The sequence below is a fragment of the Argentina anserina genome, chromosome 3, assembly GCF_933775445.1.
Source record: "Argentina anserina chromosome 3, drPotAnse1.1, whole genome shotgun sequence".
NCBI classification, from domain to species: Eukaryota; Viridiplantae; Streptophyta; class Magnoliopsida; order Rosales; family Rosaceae; genus Argentina; species Argentina anserina.
Genome location: NC_065874.1, coordinates 27385048 through 27404274, shown reverse-complemented (window position 1 = coordinate 27404274; position 19227 = coordinate 27385048). Strand labels below are relative to the sequence as shown.

At 36.5% G+C, this 19227-nt stretch overlaps 2 protein-coding genes across 4 annotated transcripts; one reads left to right on the top strand and one right to left on the bottom strand.

The window, feature by feature from the left end:
- Positions 1-1878: 1878 nt before the first annotated feature.
- On the bottom strand, positions 1879-8948 carry LOC126786489 (uncharacterized). Of its 3 annotated transcripts, none has more exons than XM_050512326.1 (14): positions 8831-8948; positions 7925-8024; positions 7444-7568; positions 7215-7368; positions 6998-7110; positions 6792-6875; positions 6635-6683; positions 6437-6528; positions 5880-6018; positions 5636-5715; positions 4069-5555; positions 3766-3879; positions 2938-3684; positions 1879-2361 (listed from the first exon to the last, which is right to left on the bottom strand). In XM_050512326.1, the coding sequence occupies exons 2-13, from the start codon at positions 8015-8017 to the stop codon at positions 3101-3103; spliced, it is 3114 nt and encodes a 1037-aa protein (XP_050368283.1). In that variant the 5' UTR covers positions 8018-8024; positions 8831-8948; the 3' UTR covers positions 1879-2361; positions 2938-3100. The 3 variants fall into 3 exon arrangements, with proteins under 3 accessions (XP_050368283.1, XP_050368285.1, XP_050368284.1); XM_050512328.1 differs by having other exon boundaries at positions 3766-3876; XM_050512327.1 differs by having other exon boundaries at positions 6998-7107.
- A 6866-nt stretch (positions 8949-15814) lies between these two features.
- Positions 15815-17478, top strand: LOC126787371 (uncharacterized). The gene is made up of 4 exons (XM_050513268.1): positions 15815-16131; positions 16201-16936; positions 17026-17197; positions 17309-17478. The coding sequence occupies exons 1-4, from the start codon at positions 15815-15817 to the stop codon at positions 17476-17478; spliced, it is 1395 nt and encodes a 464-aa protein (XP_050369225.1).
- Positions 17479-19227: the final 1749 nt, after the last annotated feature.

The window sequence follows — 19227 nt, the reverse complement described above, 5'->3', positions numbered from 1 at the left end:
TACAGTTCTATCCTTTTTAAGTGCTTCTGTTTTTCTTTTGGCAACTTCACTGTTCATCTGCCCTCCCAGTGAATAATACTTAGATGCTTGTCTTCTCCTCAGAATCTGAGATTGAGCTGTGCTTGTTCTTTGGAAGAGCAAGGTCAAACTAATAACATAATTAGCGGGCAGATCATGAAGATTTAACCAGGAAATGAGGATATAGTAGGACAAAACTCGGGAAGACTGCTGAATTTTTACATTCATAGTTTGAGTGGGAAAGTTTTATGTTTTCTTAGATCGGTGAAACGATTTTCGTCGGCTCCATGAGATAGTGATTAGAAGCTCTAGTGTCAACTCCGATCCAAATTCTCTATTAACTATACATCTAAAACGAGTCTTACAGAGTTACAGGATCGTGTTATTCACTCCCAAAGTGATTCTGAAAAGCCAGCTCACATTTCTGTACGTGAATGGTGAATCCTTGAACTATTTCTGTGTTCCCTCTTGCCCTCTTGGTATGGTTTATGAATTCTTTCACCACATTATCGTCATCAAATTCATGACCATAGATAATGAGAAACAAAAATCACAACTGTGAATGAGAAAAACTGATATGCCATTACAATCATACTGGATCTTTCTTTGTGGCATTAAGGTTCCAAGGACTTGTTTGTCCTACAATTAATTAAGAACACGTATTGATAATACATTTTCTGTGTATCTTTCGATGAAAGGTTGGGCCAAAGAGGATGGACCATAAATAATTAACAAAATCTCACTAAAAAAAGTAGGTAAAAAACACATGGTGGGCCAAAGCCCAAATTGGATTCTCATGACTTACTGTCCCACTTCTGATTTTGATTGGATTTTGGCTTTAGGGTTAGGTTTGATGCTATTGATTAGGGTCCTTCCAGTGTCATTTACAATATAAATAAATAAAAACATTTGATATGGGGGAGAGAATGAGACAGAGTGAGAGACACCATAAATGGTAGGGATTAAAAGATAATGTTATTCTGGGCCTACAGTTGGGAACAAAATCAAATAGGCCCACTTCCAAAAACCATAATGCATTTGCAGAGTAGTGGTGAAAATGTGTCGGGGATTTGTAATTTAAGGATGGAAAAAGGCGTTATGTAACAGTCGAGCACACACACCTGACCTTAAATTCTTAAAATGATTTCAAAACAAAAATATATTGTGTTGTTCATCAAAGATCAGGGAATCACAAATGGGGCGAATCGGTCTTCTGCCGGCACAAGAAAACTAGTACGCAGCCCTCCCACCTCCCCAAGTTAAATATGTGCATCGTTCACTTTACCGAGTTAATACAATTTGTGTACACTAAAACTCTAGGGGGCTGTTTAGTTAGGGGTAATAGGGAATCAAACCCAAGGAATTCATTCCCAATCTGTCATAAACCGGGCGTTTACTAACAACAAGAATCAAAAAATTGTGGGACCTACCGTTATATTCTTGGTGAATGGCCGTGTAATTCCACATTTATCCTTATAATATATATTGTCAAAGATTTCAAAAGCATCCAAATATTTTTATAGAAAGGTATATTTGTAAATGATTATGTAATGGTTGGAAACCAGAAAATGGTTATTTCTCATTCTGAATGGTTATGGTTAGTAAACAATAGAATGGAAATCATTCTTTCTCACACATTTCTTCTCATTCTCATTCCTTCATAATCTCATCAAAGTTTAGTAAACGCCCCCTAGGAAGTGCCCTGATCACAAGGCGGAATCAACATCTTCAGATTGCGATATTTCTCAATTTCAACCGGAAATAATCAACATCCAACCTCAACAACATTCACGAGATAAAGGCGAAACATTGGTCACCAAAGGAATTATAACATCGAGGACAATTAACTTCACGCCCGTATCCATGTATAATACTTCATTATCTTTGTAACATACACGACCAATACCACATTACACCCACAACTGCCTGCTGATAAAGACCGGGGCCTGACCAAACCCTGAATTTAACTCATAAACCCAAAGCTTTAACAAAACCACCAGGCCCCCCTGAACCAACAAATTGAAAATCGGTTTCTAATTCCAAATTCTCTGTGCCAACTCAGAACCAAATACAGGTATAATGTTTTATAGATCCCATTATTGTAAATCAATGAAATATGTCCTACTCATCATGTTGAAAAGTTAAACTCCCCCAAAAGGGTCAGACTTCATTCATTTTGTTGCATGAGCAACAATCAAAGTATCAGTACACACCAAGGAGCAGTCCCCTTCCCAGGAGCTAGAGGCAATGGATCGTAAAGCAATTAGAATACTCTCAAATTTTGATGATCAGCCTGTCAGTTTGCCCATATACAATGCAACCTTATATCAAGCACATCAGCACCTACAAAAAACATCAACGTAGAAGACAAACTCAATACACATAAGGTGCAATATCCCAACAATTTTAATGACCAACATGATCACAAAAATGCCCACATTTTAAGGAACAAGAAACCGCTGGAATGAAAAGGCGGCTTAACATACAAGTATAATACAAAACACGAGGTAGCTAGAATGACTATTATTTAGATACCAAGAAACCCTCCAAACCTACATCCCAAACCTGAGCTCCAATCTGGAGCCGCCTGAACTCTAGGAGGAAACCACGGACCTAACAAAAAGCTATTGATAGCCAACAACCACTAAATAGATAACAAAAACAGAAGAAAAAAAAAACAGAAGTATTGAAGTTCAAGAGAGAGAGATAAGAAAAGAAAAACATATGCTACCAAGGCAAACAAAGAGCACAATGAGCTGGAAATTAACATGCATAGATACAGATGAACATTAAAGTACGTAGCATATAAGTTATTTATCTTATTTTCTGTTCTTTTTTAAGTTAAGAGCACAAACCATGCAACCTCTTCATGACATAACCCCAACCCTTAACAGTACAACAGAAGTGATAAATCCTTACCTGCAGGATTTCAGACTCCAATAGTTACAGGAGTTTGACCCTACATTAGGCAGCTGAGAGCAAGACCAGTTATGAGTCGTCCCTTCCTGAGTACAAGGCCGATAAAACAAACAGCCCACAATTTCTCCATTCACCAACCATTCAAAGCTGTGTTTTAGCAATGTTACATTCCAAAGGTTCTGTTATACAGATCGCCAGAATTGGGCATCCGAAATTTTGATTCTTCATAACCAGAATAGAACTTATTGTATCCTAGTCTCTCATTTACTCTCTCATTTCTCAGGAGCTCTGCCATACCCATACTGTTACCACCCTGAACTTCATTCCATCCATCCCAATGGCCATTTGACATGGATCTGTTATTTCTGATTGGTTGAATAGACAGTTGAGCAAACGGCGATACATTGCTAGCCTGAGATTGATCCAAAAGCCTCGAAGACATTCCATAGGAATCATTGACATGAGAATAGCTGTCCCCAAAATCAGGATACCTGAGGTTTTGTTGTTGGGAAAAGGATCTTTGCATCAACAGCTGAAGCCTTGAATCATTTTCAAAGGCACTCAACTGCGAAGGGAAGTTTGATCTCATTTCTACGGGGTTGTTAAGCCCACCTTGCGGTCTCCCTTTTCCAACTGCCAATATAGCAGGATCCATAAACTCAATATCTCCAGAGCTACCAATATTCCCCGTGGGCTGAGGTTGATAGGCATTTCTCAGCAGAGAGGAGTTATCGTGCAAAAGATTCCCTGAGAAGCAGTTAAGGAAATTAATACCAAAACACATGAGATGGATGATGTAGTCAAAATAATAGGAGTTGCACAACTAACCAGACAGTGAGTCATAATCATGCTCCAATCTCTCATGAGAAGTAAAGCCTGGTGGTGGTGCCCTGCTTGGCACCGAGAATCCTGGAGGAGCAGAGATTTGAGCCCTTGACCCTGCTGAAAGAAATAGAGGTAAGAATAACTGTAGGCAGTAAAAATCATACGCTACATAAAACATCAAACAAGATTAACTTGTTACAGACAGCAATGAAAAGGCCCATCTATCTCAAAATCTTTTGACAATTATTTTTATCAAGATATAAAAACCATAGAAGAGCAGACTCCCATAGGCCCAAGAGTACTCACCAGAAAGCTTGTTTGAAGAGAATGCTAAAAGATTGTTGGTATGATTTTCAGAATCTTCAAAAGTACTAGAAGGAAAACCATTTCCAATTCCAAAATTATCCAAACATATATCTCGATTTTCAGAATAGCCATGCTGAAATCCTTGATTCTGTGCTTGCCGTCCAATGATATTCTGGGATGACTGTAGATCAAATGCCTGATTTCTAGAATCCTCCTGTCTTGCAAAAGAGAATCTTGACTGATTATTATTTGGTACTTTCCAGGAACTGGAAAGTTTTTGAGCTCCAGGTTTTCTATCAGATTCACCCAAGAACTTGGAGAAATTCTGAGGTGAGGCTATTGGGTCATCCCATGTGTCAAAGTCCATTGACAATATATTTGAGATTATGCTGCTCTCTCCCTTGTCTACGGCACTGAAATCTGGATTAGATGTATCACCCAAGAATCTTCGACCTTGCTGCCCCAGGCCTTCATTTCGATGAAGAAATGAATGCTCCAAGGGCCTCTCTAAACCAGAAGCGCTGCTTATAAAATTCTCATGGTAACCATTGGATTGTACAGGAACATTGGTCGAAGATAGAAATGAACTGTCCCTAAATTTATTATCTACAAAAAGGTGATCAGCACTTGAATAAACTGCACCATAAACCTCACTAGGTAGCAATGAAGACCTAGAGTGATTTGGAACATGAACTGCATTAGGCAAACCAGGCAAATATGAGGCACGATTCACTTCTGGGTCCTTCAGTCTTTGATTATCAAAAGATAGTACATCTTCCTCCACCTCAGAAGATATACTAGGTAATGATTGTGACTCTGATAACCAGTTGGATTGTTCCCTTGTTACAGCTCTCTCAGCTGTTAATAGAGATTCTCTAGGCTGTTCAGCACAATACTGTTGTAACCCTTGGTCCTGAGGCGATGTTATATACGAATGATCTGAAGCTGAAATATTAGATCTGACTACACCAGAATGATCAGGAATAGAATTTCTATCAATGCTCATTTGAGATATATCAGAGCATACGCTTTGGGTGGCTTCTTCATTAAAAACAATACTTTCACTTTCATGCAAGGAACTAGAAGGCTGCCGATCATGGTTGGTGGCAGTGCTAGTTGGCTGCATACTACTGCCTCTATTATTGTCCTTGGATGCAGGTGGACAAGATAACTGGCTGCTAATATTAAGAGAAGCAGGAGCTTCATCGGGTGCAACAGGTTTGTCTGACATCATACTTTGACTATCCTCGCTAAGTTGTCTCGCAATTTTCGGTGACTCTGGTTTACCTTTAACTTGAATAGTCTGACCGTCTTCATTCGAAGTTGACCTCTTTCCTGCTTGACTATGCACTATAGAAGCCTGGCCAGTAGAAACAGCAGCAGAAGAAAATGGCACTGTGCAACTGACTGTATCAGGTTTCTGTTTAGTATCTCCATTCGAATATATTGGTGTAGCTGGTGGCTGAGAATTTGAACCACGTGTACCCCTGCCATATGCATACAATACTTTTAGAATTCAAAACAACCATGAACCCACCAGTGTAATAAACAAGAGATAGACAACTACCATGAGGCTGCAGCTGGAAGAGCAATAGATCTAACAGAGCTTCCATTTGGAGGAGAATCTTTAACGAGGATTCCAGTATTCTGCCAAATAAAAGAAAGAAATAGAATTAATATAAATGCCATGTCTAAACCAGAATATCAAAGCAAAACAATGCCTTCATAAAATAGAAGGTACAATTCCAAACTAATGGCAACCAGCTCGTTTGTCTGGCTCCATATGTTTCAAAGTAAAATATGCAACTTACATTTGAACCAGTTTTATTAACTGGCCCTCCACAAGAAGCAGAACTGCTATTACAATAATCATCTAGTGGTGGAGGCAACACACTCCCTGACCGCCGCTGCATAGGGTATAGAGTACCGGTAATTTGTTGTACTCTACTCCTTTAAAACCATTATCAGTTAGTTGATCATTCAATAATAACACCACTAAAGTTTACAGAAAACAAATGCATATTGCACTAAAATATTCAGAGCTTCAAAAGTTGTGACTTGGGTGAAGAAGAACAAAAGGCAATAGCTTAAAAACTTTTTTTTCTGAGAAAAACAAATCTTTTAAGTAATTTTATCAATAAGATCAAACTATATTCCCAATTTAATAACTCACTTACAATTCAAATAATGGATGTAGTATTTAGATTTGTTTGAACTAATGCACATTGTGCCCCAACAACCATACTTTCTGAAGACAGAAAGTAATGGATTTTTTCAAAAAATTAGGATAGATGAATGTCTTAAGTAAATTAATATATAGTACACTGAGTACTGTGACAAAGAATTTAGATTATAGAGAACCATATACCTAGTGTATGCCGAAATTATTTCATCTTTAGTGAAACTATCCTCATGACATCCAACCTCGTGCAGATACAAACAATCAGGATTGGTGCAAGGCTGGGAAAAACAAAAAGTCAATCCTCAACGGGATGAATAAAGTACAATCTAGCATTTAAGTAAGAAATTACTGCAATAGAGCAGATAAGGGAGTGATAACTCATACCACATTTCTTAGCCATGCATGACAATACTTTGTGGTACCAAAGCAAGCCCTGAAACATATAACTAGACGATTATCATGATGATAACATGGTGCTGCAAAAAATCCTTGCAGAATATTACTGAGGCAACAGTCAAATAAACTAGAAACATGAATGTACCTCAAAGATCTGCCGTCCAGTAGAAACCCATGTACATTTTGAATACAGCGAACCGCTTCCTCCTCTTTTGAGTACGTAATATATCTGTAACAGTATGATGAAAACAACAGTAAATGGAGATATAACATAAGAATCTTTAAAAAAGAAAGACAATATATATATATATATATATATTTAGTGTGACGCATCAAAACATCTTGACTTACACACTACAAGTATTATTTGGAAATTGTTGAATGACACCAGCTGCTGTCCGAGACATAGAAACCTTTAAAACCTTCCCATACTGAGCAAAATATTCTTTACGCTGCAGAAGCTGCTTAATAATTCATAAAAAGTAATGAAGGGTCAGTGAGCCTCTAAGCCAAATATATATTTAATCCAACACCAATGCTCAGAAAGAGATGTGGAGGGAGAGGCTACATCTTCATCTGCTAGATTAAGAGGCAATCCAACTATGTAAACAAGGTTCCGTTGAATCACTCGCACACTGCTAAGCTGCTTTCTTCCTTCAGTGGTTGGCTTAACTTTAGTCTTCTGAGACTTCTTCCTCTCAGTATGGATCTCAGCAACCAATCTGTGGGATGGTTTATATTAGCAATTAATAATATCAATTATCTTATCCAAAAAGAGTTATGGTTTCCAGATTGACCTCTCACACTTGGCATCCCCTACAATCTTTTCCTTATCATAAGGGGTACGGCATGCAGGACACCGCCCCTCAGTGTCATCCTTCTCAGCCATGTCCATTATGTGGTGCCAACACCAAACACATATCTGTAATTTAGACAATAACAGAATACAATTTGTCAAACAATGATCAAGTTCAGTGATTAGAATGGTACACCATCTCACCACATTAACAGACGTTCTGAACTAACAAAACTGTAGGGAGGCAGGAAAAAGTCCTGATAGGCATAATTTTGCAATATGACTAAATGCTCATAAGCATATGGCACTACAACTCTTTTAAATTTGAATAGTTATTTTAATCTTGACACAATATGTTCTGCGACAAGGCTACTGAGTAGTTGCATAACAACAATAAAGTTCAAATATTGAATCAAAGGAACCGGGCAGGAAATAGCTGCAACTTTCCATCAAAGTAAAAGAGAGAGGTTAGTATCCCGCACCTCATAACCGCATTTGCATGGTTTCAATTGCTGATCTGTCAAATCCATCTCCTCCGCGCAAAGAGGGCAAGTCTTTTCTCCCTGATCACTCATGGTTTCCCTAGAAGGTACACAGTACACCAATAAGCAAGTCAGCATTGACCCGGCACCAATCATAGACATTGAAAAAAAAATCGCATTAACTTCACATTTGTCTCCTTTACTCATGAAACTAACAGTACATAATTCAAGTAGAGAGTAACTAACATCAAACACACAATTCAAAGTTTATATTGTCCAAAAACTAAGCTGAATGTCACCAATGTATAGTGGTGAACATGTCATTGAAGTTAGAGCACAACTTCGTTATTGCACATTCACAATACAGAACTCAATGAAACAAAAATTCAAAGGTAAAAGCACAATCAAAAACCAAACCCTAGACAAATCAGCCTACAGAATCCACCAAGCTGAAACCCTAACCAGCTCAACTAATTCACACAGACGCCAATTACACATTAACAAATTCAATATCCAGACTCAAATCAAAGTCTATACTCTAAAGTCTAAACAAAGCAGATCAAAATCAAACACAAAGCAGATCAAATTCAAATAAGAAAAACAAACGGACACACATAATCATCAAAACAGAAGCGAAATCGGCATTCGAAAACCTAAATCGGAACCGTTGACATGCAACACACAAAACCTAACCTAAATGGAGGTCAATCGGAGACTATCGCAATCCAACTAATTCAGAGACTAATCGAGAATCAAACTCTTAAAAATTAAAACCAATCGGTAAAAGAAAAATGAAGGAAACAAAAACGATCGGAGGTGAGGAATTAGGGATCGGGCGACGAAACAGACACGATCGGATGTGAGGAATTAGGGTTTGGAGAAGAAGAAAGAGCAGAGGAGACTTACAGTTGGGGATCGAGAAGAGGACAAATCTGTGAGAAGAAGAAGATGAGATTGTGTGAGAAGCGCAACGCAGAGAGAGAGCCACAATAAGAGGGGGTTTGCTTTTTAAGAGACGATGTGAGAAAGAAGGCCTTGTTTGGCTGCTGCTGCTTCTTCTTTCTTATTTTATAGGCCTCGCTGTCAATCAAATATGGTTGAGTTCCGGAAATACCCTTGGATTTTGGTGACACAACCGACATATGTCTTTGGTTTGGGACTTTGGGGGATGGATGTACTGTGGCAGGGTTGTCTTTTTGCCCCGGGAAGTCTTGTTTTTTTTTTTCCGGGTTTTGTCGACTTTGCAAACTCGCTTCGTTATTTGGCTCCTATTGTTCTACACTTTAATTTAATTTATTTTCTTGCTTTTATTGTTTTTGTGAATTTCTTTCTTCGGATGTGAGTTGGATGCTTGCCATGTACATTATGTATGTATTTGGTTTTTATTATGGTAGTTTGTGGGATTTAAGTCATTCAATTAGTTAAAAAATATTGTACACAACATTTTTCGGAAAATATGATTGATGAAAATCAGAACCTAAATAATTGTTTGCATTCAGATTCGGATAAAAGTCGGTAACTAAATAATCGCACTGAATACAGTGGTTTTTATCACTCTTCAAGCATATCAATGCTCACTTACTATTCTAGATTATTTAAACGTAGCTTTATATAACAGTGTGGCTTTAAATAAATTCGAAAATAAAAGGGTAAATAGTCTCATATCTTGTGACTTGTGGCATCAATCTTATGAAGTCAGCACACCACGTAAACTGAGTCTCCCCACCCAAACACCGGTTGGACTTGAGAACTCAAGATGACCACATAAGATGTTTCTCATGAGTTTCCAAACTTAATGCATCAAACAAGTCAAGCAAAACCATGTGAGGATTGTGAGCCATTGGGTGTTACTGGTTGCATCAAAGCCTCAAAGGGATGTGTTTTCTTATGTTAAGAAATGCAATAATGCTATGCATGTTAGCCCCTAGACCTAAGTTTTTTTCTTCTTCAATTAATTGGTTTGTGACTATGTGCTTTGTGCTTGGCTTCATATTTGATGATATTACAAGATACACCAGTGCCACCCAGGAGTCTAAATTTGCGGAGACAATGCTTAAAGTTAAGAGTTCTAATCTTGCACTATCGCATGTGATCTCATTTCAACATGTGTGACATTGTTCTTCTCTAGCTACTTAATTGCTACCTTTTAAGGTTAAGAATGAACAGTAATATATATTGTTAGATAATTAAGGTAGTAATGAACCTATGGTAGTGTTTATGTATTTGAGCAAAGGAAACGAGCCTGTGTGTTTGACTCCAAAGGGGGTTTATGACTATGTTTTAAACCCTCAATTACATATATAGTCTAAACTTGCTATTAAACCCCTAATTACATAGCGCTCTATAGTTTGGTCAAATGGTATATTTGTCTGTGATGCATTGTAAATTCAAATGCATGTCCCTATTCCAGTTATTGAGAATGTGAGGATTGTTCATTGTTCATCTTTATATCAAATATTGAAAAACTCCACCCTCTCCTCAACTTCCTTTTACACAAGGATTTTTTTTTTTTTTGGAAATCAACAATTTAGTTTGTAAGTCAGGTTATTGAGTGCAATATGCAATGTACTAGTCAAACCAAATATGGCAAGCAAACAAATTTGTGGCGGATGAAATGATCCCTAAAGAAGAAACTTAAGCTGTGGACAACTTGAATAAAACCTTGGATTTCACTATAAAACCCCAAGTCCATATATATGTAATTTACTTGTATATGTATAATAAATGAAACCCCAACTCCAGATCAAATTGCTTAACGTGCATTTGGAAATCGAAACAATGTCTCAATCGTACGACTTTCCACAAGAAATCATACAAGAAATCCTTCTGAAGATGCCCATCAAATCGGTCATCCAGTGTAGTGTCGTCTGCAAGTCCTGGAACTCACTCATCAAAAGTCGCAGCTTCCTTCACACCCTCTGCCGCCACAAAAGACGCTCTAGCAACCCAAAAGAGGTTCTCCAACTCCGGGATATATTATACTACTTGGTCCTAGAAAAATGATGGAGGGAGGTCATTGTAAAGGAATTCTGAAACTAAATGTTGGATGATGAAGATCATTGTTGATGTGGCAAATTAAGGCGGAGGACATGGCCGGCGCGAGATGGTCGTTTGTGATTAGAATGGGCTCTTTATTCTGGTAGCGCACCATGTTAGTATTGGAGTCACATCCGTATGTTTCGGCTACTTTGGTTTTTTATTGCCCTTCTTTATCTCATAATGAAATAATAAATAGCTTCTAAAAGATTTGAGTATAATTTGTAATGATATATGGTTGATGAATTTAGTTGATTTTATGCATATTGAGTCCCAAGGATATTTTATTTCAATACATAAATGTACCAAATCAAGATCAAAATTGTTTATGGAGGGCTAATTCATTAGTTATTAATCTAGCAAGCTAGCTACTTAGCTAGGTGGTAATTCTTTGTACATTAATCCAACAATCTAGAAATTTCTGCTTAGGTTGAGTTTGGTTTCGAGTTTGGCTAAGATTATGTGCTTAAATTCTCAAAAAATCTAACTAAAGTGTTTGGTGAATCAACTTATTTTCTAAGTTCACGAATTCCAATGTAACTTTTAGGCAAATTATGAAAACTGTAAAATTGAGCTTTTAAAAACTATTGTTGATTAAATATGCAAACACAGATTTATCTAATCTCACATCGGGGTCAAACTTGGCCTTACTATTTTTTGGACATTCAATCTCTTTACCTTTGCCAACAGAAGCTCCCACCGGAGTTATGTAGCATGTCTTTCACTCCCAACCAGATTCCAACTCACCTTGTTGGCGGAGAATTAAAAGCAAAAAGCGGTTGTCGACAACGACGAGAACAATACCTAAATTCTAGTTCTGGACTGCTATCTCTCTCTGGCATGGGCTGCTACCTTCAAAGCTTCACGTGCGAGTTGAATAAATTGTTGTACCGAAGGGTGGGGCGGGTGAGAAAACTCAACATAGAGGCAATACAGCTAGATGAAAATTGGAACATAAATTGACTGGTCAATCCATTTACGTGTCAATCAGGAAGACACAAGGCGCTCGAAATTGTGGGCATTTTCCAGCCTATTACTAGAAGGGAATTGAACCAACTACGACCTAGTTTGGCACAATTGTGCTGTTGGGAAAATTGATTTTAAAGCTGCTGTGAGCAAAATTACTTTTGAAATTGCTGCGAGAGAAATCAGTTTAAGTGTTTGGTAAACAAATTTTCAAAAGTGTTGTGGCTATTTAAAATTACCAAATCAGACATGAATCCTTAATATACAATTTATAAATATGTTTTTAGGATGTTTTATGATTGATTAGTTTAATTAATTACCGTATAGGATTACGTAAAATGTTTAAAGCAATTTGTTATTTAAATCTATGACCATAATTGTTTCTTATGCTCATATAAAATCTTTCATCTCCTTCTCTCAGACCAAATCCAGGAATAGCTTCTCTCAATCAATAATTTATAATAATAAAATTCAAATGAATTCATTGCTTCTCCTCATCTCCAACAAGACCTCATATATGTGTTGATATATAACATGGAGCCACAATCTGATAAGTGAAACTGTGAGAATCAAATCTAACAATAAATTTATTAGAGCAAACACCCAAAGTCTAGCAAATCTAGAAACCCAATAAACACTAGACAAATAAATAATCAGACTGTAGAGGATGATTGATGCTTGATAAGTTTAATGATTGTAGAGTTCAAGAGATAACAACCGAAAACACATCAAGCCCATTTGTTCCTGATAGAGCGTTTTGTTGGAACGTCTATAAAATACCCTGTAAAACATCATCGTTAGTATAGAATAAGCAGGGATCGTTCAGTCCGGGGAATCAAAAGGGCCTCAACACTTATCATGTTATGGGGGATTTGATTTGGATTCTAAAACTACAACTTAAAATAAATCCTAAATTACTTATATACAATTGATCAACCAATCATCACATAACCAAAACACGAATTTCACTAAAAAAAAACATGTATAACACGTATAGAATAACATATAGGCAACGACTTATTTCGATTATATCTAAGTCAATTTCAATTTCAATTCTAATTAGAGTCCGAAGCGGTTCATCTAATCGTTAAGACTTCTTAATTATTTAGAATCAACGAAGCGTTCAATCCTAAACATATGCTAAAGAGAGTTCAAAATAACGAACCGTACTAGTTAAACAACAAAGTAACACATAAGCACATTAAGTCGAATTGGAGACATGTAAGCAAGTATGGCGTCACTCATCTTGATTAAGCATGCAAATTCCTATAACTATTACAACCCTAAACAAGTATTAATAATTGAAACACGAAGCGCATATTCAATCAATGAACACTTTGGTGAATGAAATCGCACCCTTAGGAGAACCATGGCCTTGGCTTCCTCAAGCATTGATTTAGATGTACAAGTTCAAGGAATAAATCAAAATAAAACCTAAAAAGAATTCGAAAACCTACTGCTCATATTCATCTAGCACGACATACATACATATTTCAATGAATTCATACAATCAAAACATAAAACCAAAGAAGTCTGAATTTATGTTCTTCATATATAAAACCGAAAATCACATCCAAGAATTCATACAATGAAATCGAAAATTGCAGAAAACCTAAATAAAAATTACAAGCCATCGATGAATCACAATTTAGAAACCTTCTAGGATTCGGCAAGAATGAATTCGATTTGGAAGAGGAGGAAGATGAGCACGGTTTTGTGGTGATGGATGAAGGTTTTTGGCTTGAATTTCCTGGATGGATTTTGGATTATCTCTTTAATTTCTCATTTGGATTATCTCTTCAAATCTGAAAATAAAAACCGAAATTAATAAGAAGAGATAATCTATTTCGAAACTTATGTCTTAATGTAGACAATTGTTGTCTTAAAAAGACGCATGTAATAGATGAACTTAGCTAGATTAGGAAAGTTTCTAATTTGCAAAAAGGAAACTTACTAGAATAAGTAAGTTACTAGAACAAGAAAGTTCATTTAGGAAAGTTTCGTAATAAGAGTTTGAGTTCAAGTAGGACTTTCCAAAATGGTACGTTTCCTAGTCTAGCAAGGATTCCTAATGCAAACAGGACTCTCAAGATATCGCCAATGCGACCAAAACGTAGAAAGATGAAGACTCCTAATTCAACTAGGTTTCCTAGTCCTATAAGGATTCCTACTCAAACTAGGATTCTAGACCAATTCTTCGTTTTTAGCTCGTTTAAGCACAAATACACATCCATTACCGTCCTAGACTCCTATTGTGACTCAATGACTCGATATTACAACAATAAGGGTTAAGCAAAGTACAAATGGAGGTAAAAACATATTAAGAACGTAGCACAAAGTGCTCCTATCAGTTCCGAATTGTTCCCGATGAAAAAGACTAATTTGACGACGGATTGCAAGAGAACGATTTGATTTGATTTCCAAATCCCCGAGGTTTTCGGCTGGATCTATGCAAATTACGATGTGATTAACTGTATTAAATATGTGGATTGATTCACTGGCGTTGTGAATAAGCTTCAGGAGAGCATCAAGGGCCATGAAAGAAGAGATGGGGTCTAGGTTGATGTCTTTACGAAAATGAACGAGGGCAATTTAGGACTTACAAAACATTCATTAAAGCCTCCGTGTTTTTGTGAGTGGGTTCGCGCAAAAGCGGCTCTCAAAGCAATCTGAATGTTGTTTCTCCAAAAGCTGCGGTTGGGAGAATCAATTCCCTTAAAATCGGTTTTTTGGTTTTACCAAACACCTGATTTCAGACCTCAAAACGCTTATGCTCCCAAAAGCAGCTTCCAAAGCCCCGCCAAACTAAACCTACATGTTAGCAAATTAATGCTAATTGTAGGGGTTCGACTATGACACACTGTTGTGTAGTATACACACACATGGTGTGGGGTGAGGAGTGGAAAAAAAAAATTGTTACAGTCGTTTTCATAAGTCATCACCAGTTTTATTTTTCTTCAGACTTCAGACTTCAAACACTTTCCTTATTATTTTTGACTCGCATTTGTGTATGTTGTATAGTTAAGAATGCTTGAATTGGGCTTATTTATGGGAAAACAATTTCTTAAGTTCCATACTTGTGAAGTTGACTAACAATAAATCAGAGCATTAGGTATGAACGCCTTTTTAATTCTCGCTTGCAATTGGGTATGTGTTATATTAAAGACTAATGACAATAATTTCCCAAGTTTCGTACCATGATCTAACTACACGTAGAATTAAAGTAATTTTGTATGAAATAAATACTTAATTCTATCAGCAACTTGTTCAAATCATGAATTAATATGTCATTCGTTGTTAAAATGCAAATGCACGCCCTATTCCAGATTATGATAATTGTTCATGCCCATTAGCCATTGTTATATCAAAAAGGGAAAAGGCTGCCCTGGAAGTTTTATAGTTTAGGGGTTTTGAGTAAGCAATGCAATGTATTAGAGAAAATTAAAGATGGTAAAACAACACAATTGTGGTCAGGGGAAAGAGGCACACAAGAGCCTATTGGTTCCTGTGCACCAGTCAGTTTTTGAGTCATAAAAAATTACTTATATAGTATATGTATTATTATCGCAATATCTTGATATATAGGGATAATATTCTACTAATATTTACATTTGGATGAGACAACCCTGCAAAATTTTTGCATTTCACGTGCCTCTACTCACATTTTCTTTATTTTAATACTTTTGTGATATTAATGGGGACATGTGGTCCCATAATCATGGAAAATTCCTTTATTTCTTATTACTAAAAGAATTCCTAATAGTTTTCTACTTTGTGTGATTGTGTCCGATCCATATGAGACAATGCAAGTTTTCTGATCATTATATATATACACATATTTTCTCTAACATTATTATTGTAAGGGTTCAATCATTTAGATTATCAGACATGTTGAGGTTTTATAATTACATTGAGAAAACAAATGATGGTGTTGAGGGGGAACCAGTCGAACCATCACATACAAATACCGTAGTGGAGTCACAGCCCTTCCAGAAAAAACAAAAGAAAAATGTTATTGAGGGGGAGCCATTCGATACAAACAATTCAAATATGCCATGTTCTGAAGTTGCTAGCGAAAAATATGCTTATGATCCTGGAAATCACCCTCTAATTTCAACATATCATCCCAATGTTCAAGATGAAATACATAGATATTATCTACTAAACGATGCTTGTCAACCTGAAGCTCACGTGTTTCCTACCAGGTGAATGAGGCAAAAAAATAGAAAATTTGTTAAAGAGTGGTTTAAACAATTTCCTTGGTTGGAGTATAGCATAAAAGATGATGCAGCGTATTGTCTACCTCGTTATATTTTTAAACAAGGAGGTGAAAACACTTTTGTCACTACTGGATTTAGGAATTGGGGAAAGAAGAACATTATTGCTAATCATGTAGGGGGTCTGAATAGCGCCCACAACAAGGCTCAGAGAAATTGTGATGCGTTACAAAATCAAGAGCAACATATTGAAACCATATTATCAAATCAAACAAGTCAAGATCGACTTGACTATCAGACTCGCTTAAGTGCATCAATTGGTGTTGTTAGAATTCTTTTGAAGCAAGCACTTCCATTTCGTGGGCATGATAAATATGAAAGTTCAAATAATCTAGGAAATTTTCTCGAAATTTTGGAATGGTTATGCAGTTACAATGAAGATATACAAAAGGTCACATTGAAGAATGCTCCTGAAAATTTGAAGTTAACATCACCTGATATTCAGAATGATATTGTAAGTACTATTTCAATTGAAATTGTTAATAGAATTGCTCATGAACTTGGTGATTCCTTATTTGCTATTATAGTTGATGAATCTCGAGATATGTCATGTAAGGAACAAATGGCTATTGTATTACGCTATGTGGATGCTGGAAAAGTGATTGAGCATTTTGTGGGTGTTGAGCATGTTACAAATACCAATGATGTCACATTGAAGGCAACTATTGATGATTTTTTATGTAGAACTGGAAAAGTATGTCAAGGATACGAGGTCAAGGATATGATGGAGGAAGTAATATGCGATGTGAGCAGAATGGTTTAAAAACACTTATTTTGGAAGAAAACAACAATGTTTTTTATGTGCATTTTTTTGCTCATCAGTTACAATTAACTTTGGTAGCAGTGGCAAAAAATCACACTCTAGTTTCAGATTTCTTCACTTTGGTTTCTAATGTGGTAAATGTGGTTGGAGCATCAGCTAAAAGACGTGACATTCTTCGAGAGAAACATGGTGATAACATATTAGAAGCACTTGAAAACAATGAGCTTTCAAGTGGACAAGGCTTGAATCAAGAAACTAGTTTGAAGCGAACTAGTGACACACGATGAAGCTCGCATTATGATACTTTAATCAGCTTGACTAGAATGTTCAAATTTGTGGTAGCTGTACTCAAGGTTGTTAGAGAAGATGGAACGAGCTCTGAACAAAAGTTAGAAGTAAGGGTTTTGATTGGATTATATGGGATCATATGGGTTCATCTGTTGTCTACATTTCATGAAAAATGTGTTGGGAGTCACAATGATCTATCAAAAGCATTGCAAAAGAAAGATTAAGATATTGTGAATGCTATGAACTTGGTTACTGTGTGCAAGGAACGTCTGCAAGCAATGAGGGAGAGCCACTAGGATGCGTTACTCATACAAACTTATATATTTTGTGACAAGCATTTTATTCAAGTCGTTAACATGGATGAATGTTTTGGAGCTCAAGAGAAATCAAAGCATAATGTTTAGGCAATCACAAACTTGCATCATTATCGTGTTGAGTGATTTTATAATATCATAGACAATCAGCTTCGTGAGTTAAATGATCGTTTCAATGAGAAGAATACTAAGTTGCTTCTTTGCATGTCATGTTTGAACCCGAGCAATCTATTCTAAGCTTTTGACAAAGAAAGATTGATAAAGCTCGCCCAATATTATCCTCAAGATTTTTCAGCACATGATCTAGAGACACTTCATGATCAACTTGAAAAGTACATAGTAGACGTGCGGTCTAACATCGTGTTTTCTGAATTAAAGGGAATAACTGATCTTGCACAAAAGATAGTTCAAACCAAGAAAGACGTGATATATCCACTGGTGTACTTGCTTTTGACATTGGTTTTGATTTTACCAGTAGCGACTGCAAGTGTGGAAATAATATTTTCTGCTATAAATATTGTGAAGACACGTTTGCGCAGTCGAATGGGTGACGAGTTTATGAACGATTATTTGATTTCATATATCGAGAAAGACATATTTACTAGTATAGACGATGAGACTATTACCCAACGATTTTCAAAAGATGAAAAATTGAAAATTCGCCGAGGACAATTGCCATTGTAATAACTAGATAAACATTACATTCAATAAATTTATATGGTTTCAAATTAAAATATTTTTGTGCACCAGCAGACTAAAATTCCGGCTACATCACTGTTTGTGGTTGATGAAATGAGCCCAGAAAAGGGAAATTGTTGGTCAGCCTCTATAAAGACTCATTATCAAAAGAGGGTCTCACTGAAAACCCTAGAAACCAACCACATGAAAATCAAAGCATAGATTTAGCGCCAATTAAGAAGACAAAGAAAATGTCAAATTACATCCTAATAGATGTAGTGAACAAAATCCTTTTGAAGTTGCCTATCAAATCGTTAATGAGATGTGGAGTTGTCTGCCAGTCGTGGAACAACCTCATCAAAAGCTCAACCTTTGTAAACACTCACCTGCACATGGCACTAATGCAGCTTAACTCTGAAAAGGATGTTAATCTCCTCCTTCTACAAAGTTATCACACCAACGACGTAAACAATCTTGTTTACTCCATGCACTGGAATGACCCTGAATTAAGTGAGTATACCCAATTCGTAACTCCTACTTACACCATTTCGGTCGATCTGGTTGGAACTTGTAACGGGCTCGTATGCCTTGATAGTTGTTTTACTTCTTTTGGTTGCATAATTCTTTGGAACCCTTCCATTCGAAAAATATGTGTCTTCATCTATTCCATTGTGTTGTTTCAATGGTACCGAAAGCATGTTTCAGATTAGAATGACTATAAGGTGTTGTTATTAACGGAGAAACAACTTGATGATCGTGACCAAACTAAAGTGCATGTTGGTATGGTTTGGTCATTCGCCAGTGGAACTTGGACGAGCCTTGATCCTGAATCTCTTGACAAAATTGTTAACGTGATTAGAGGAGGAAATCACGGGCGTGATTTCCTCCATGATTTTGTGGAAGTGATAGTAATCAAAGTTGTTTATATATGTAGAACAAATCAAGTGTAAGAATTAATCAATATAGCATTTACTTTCTACT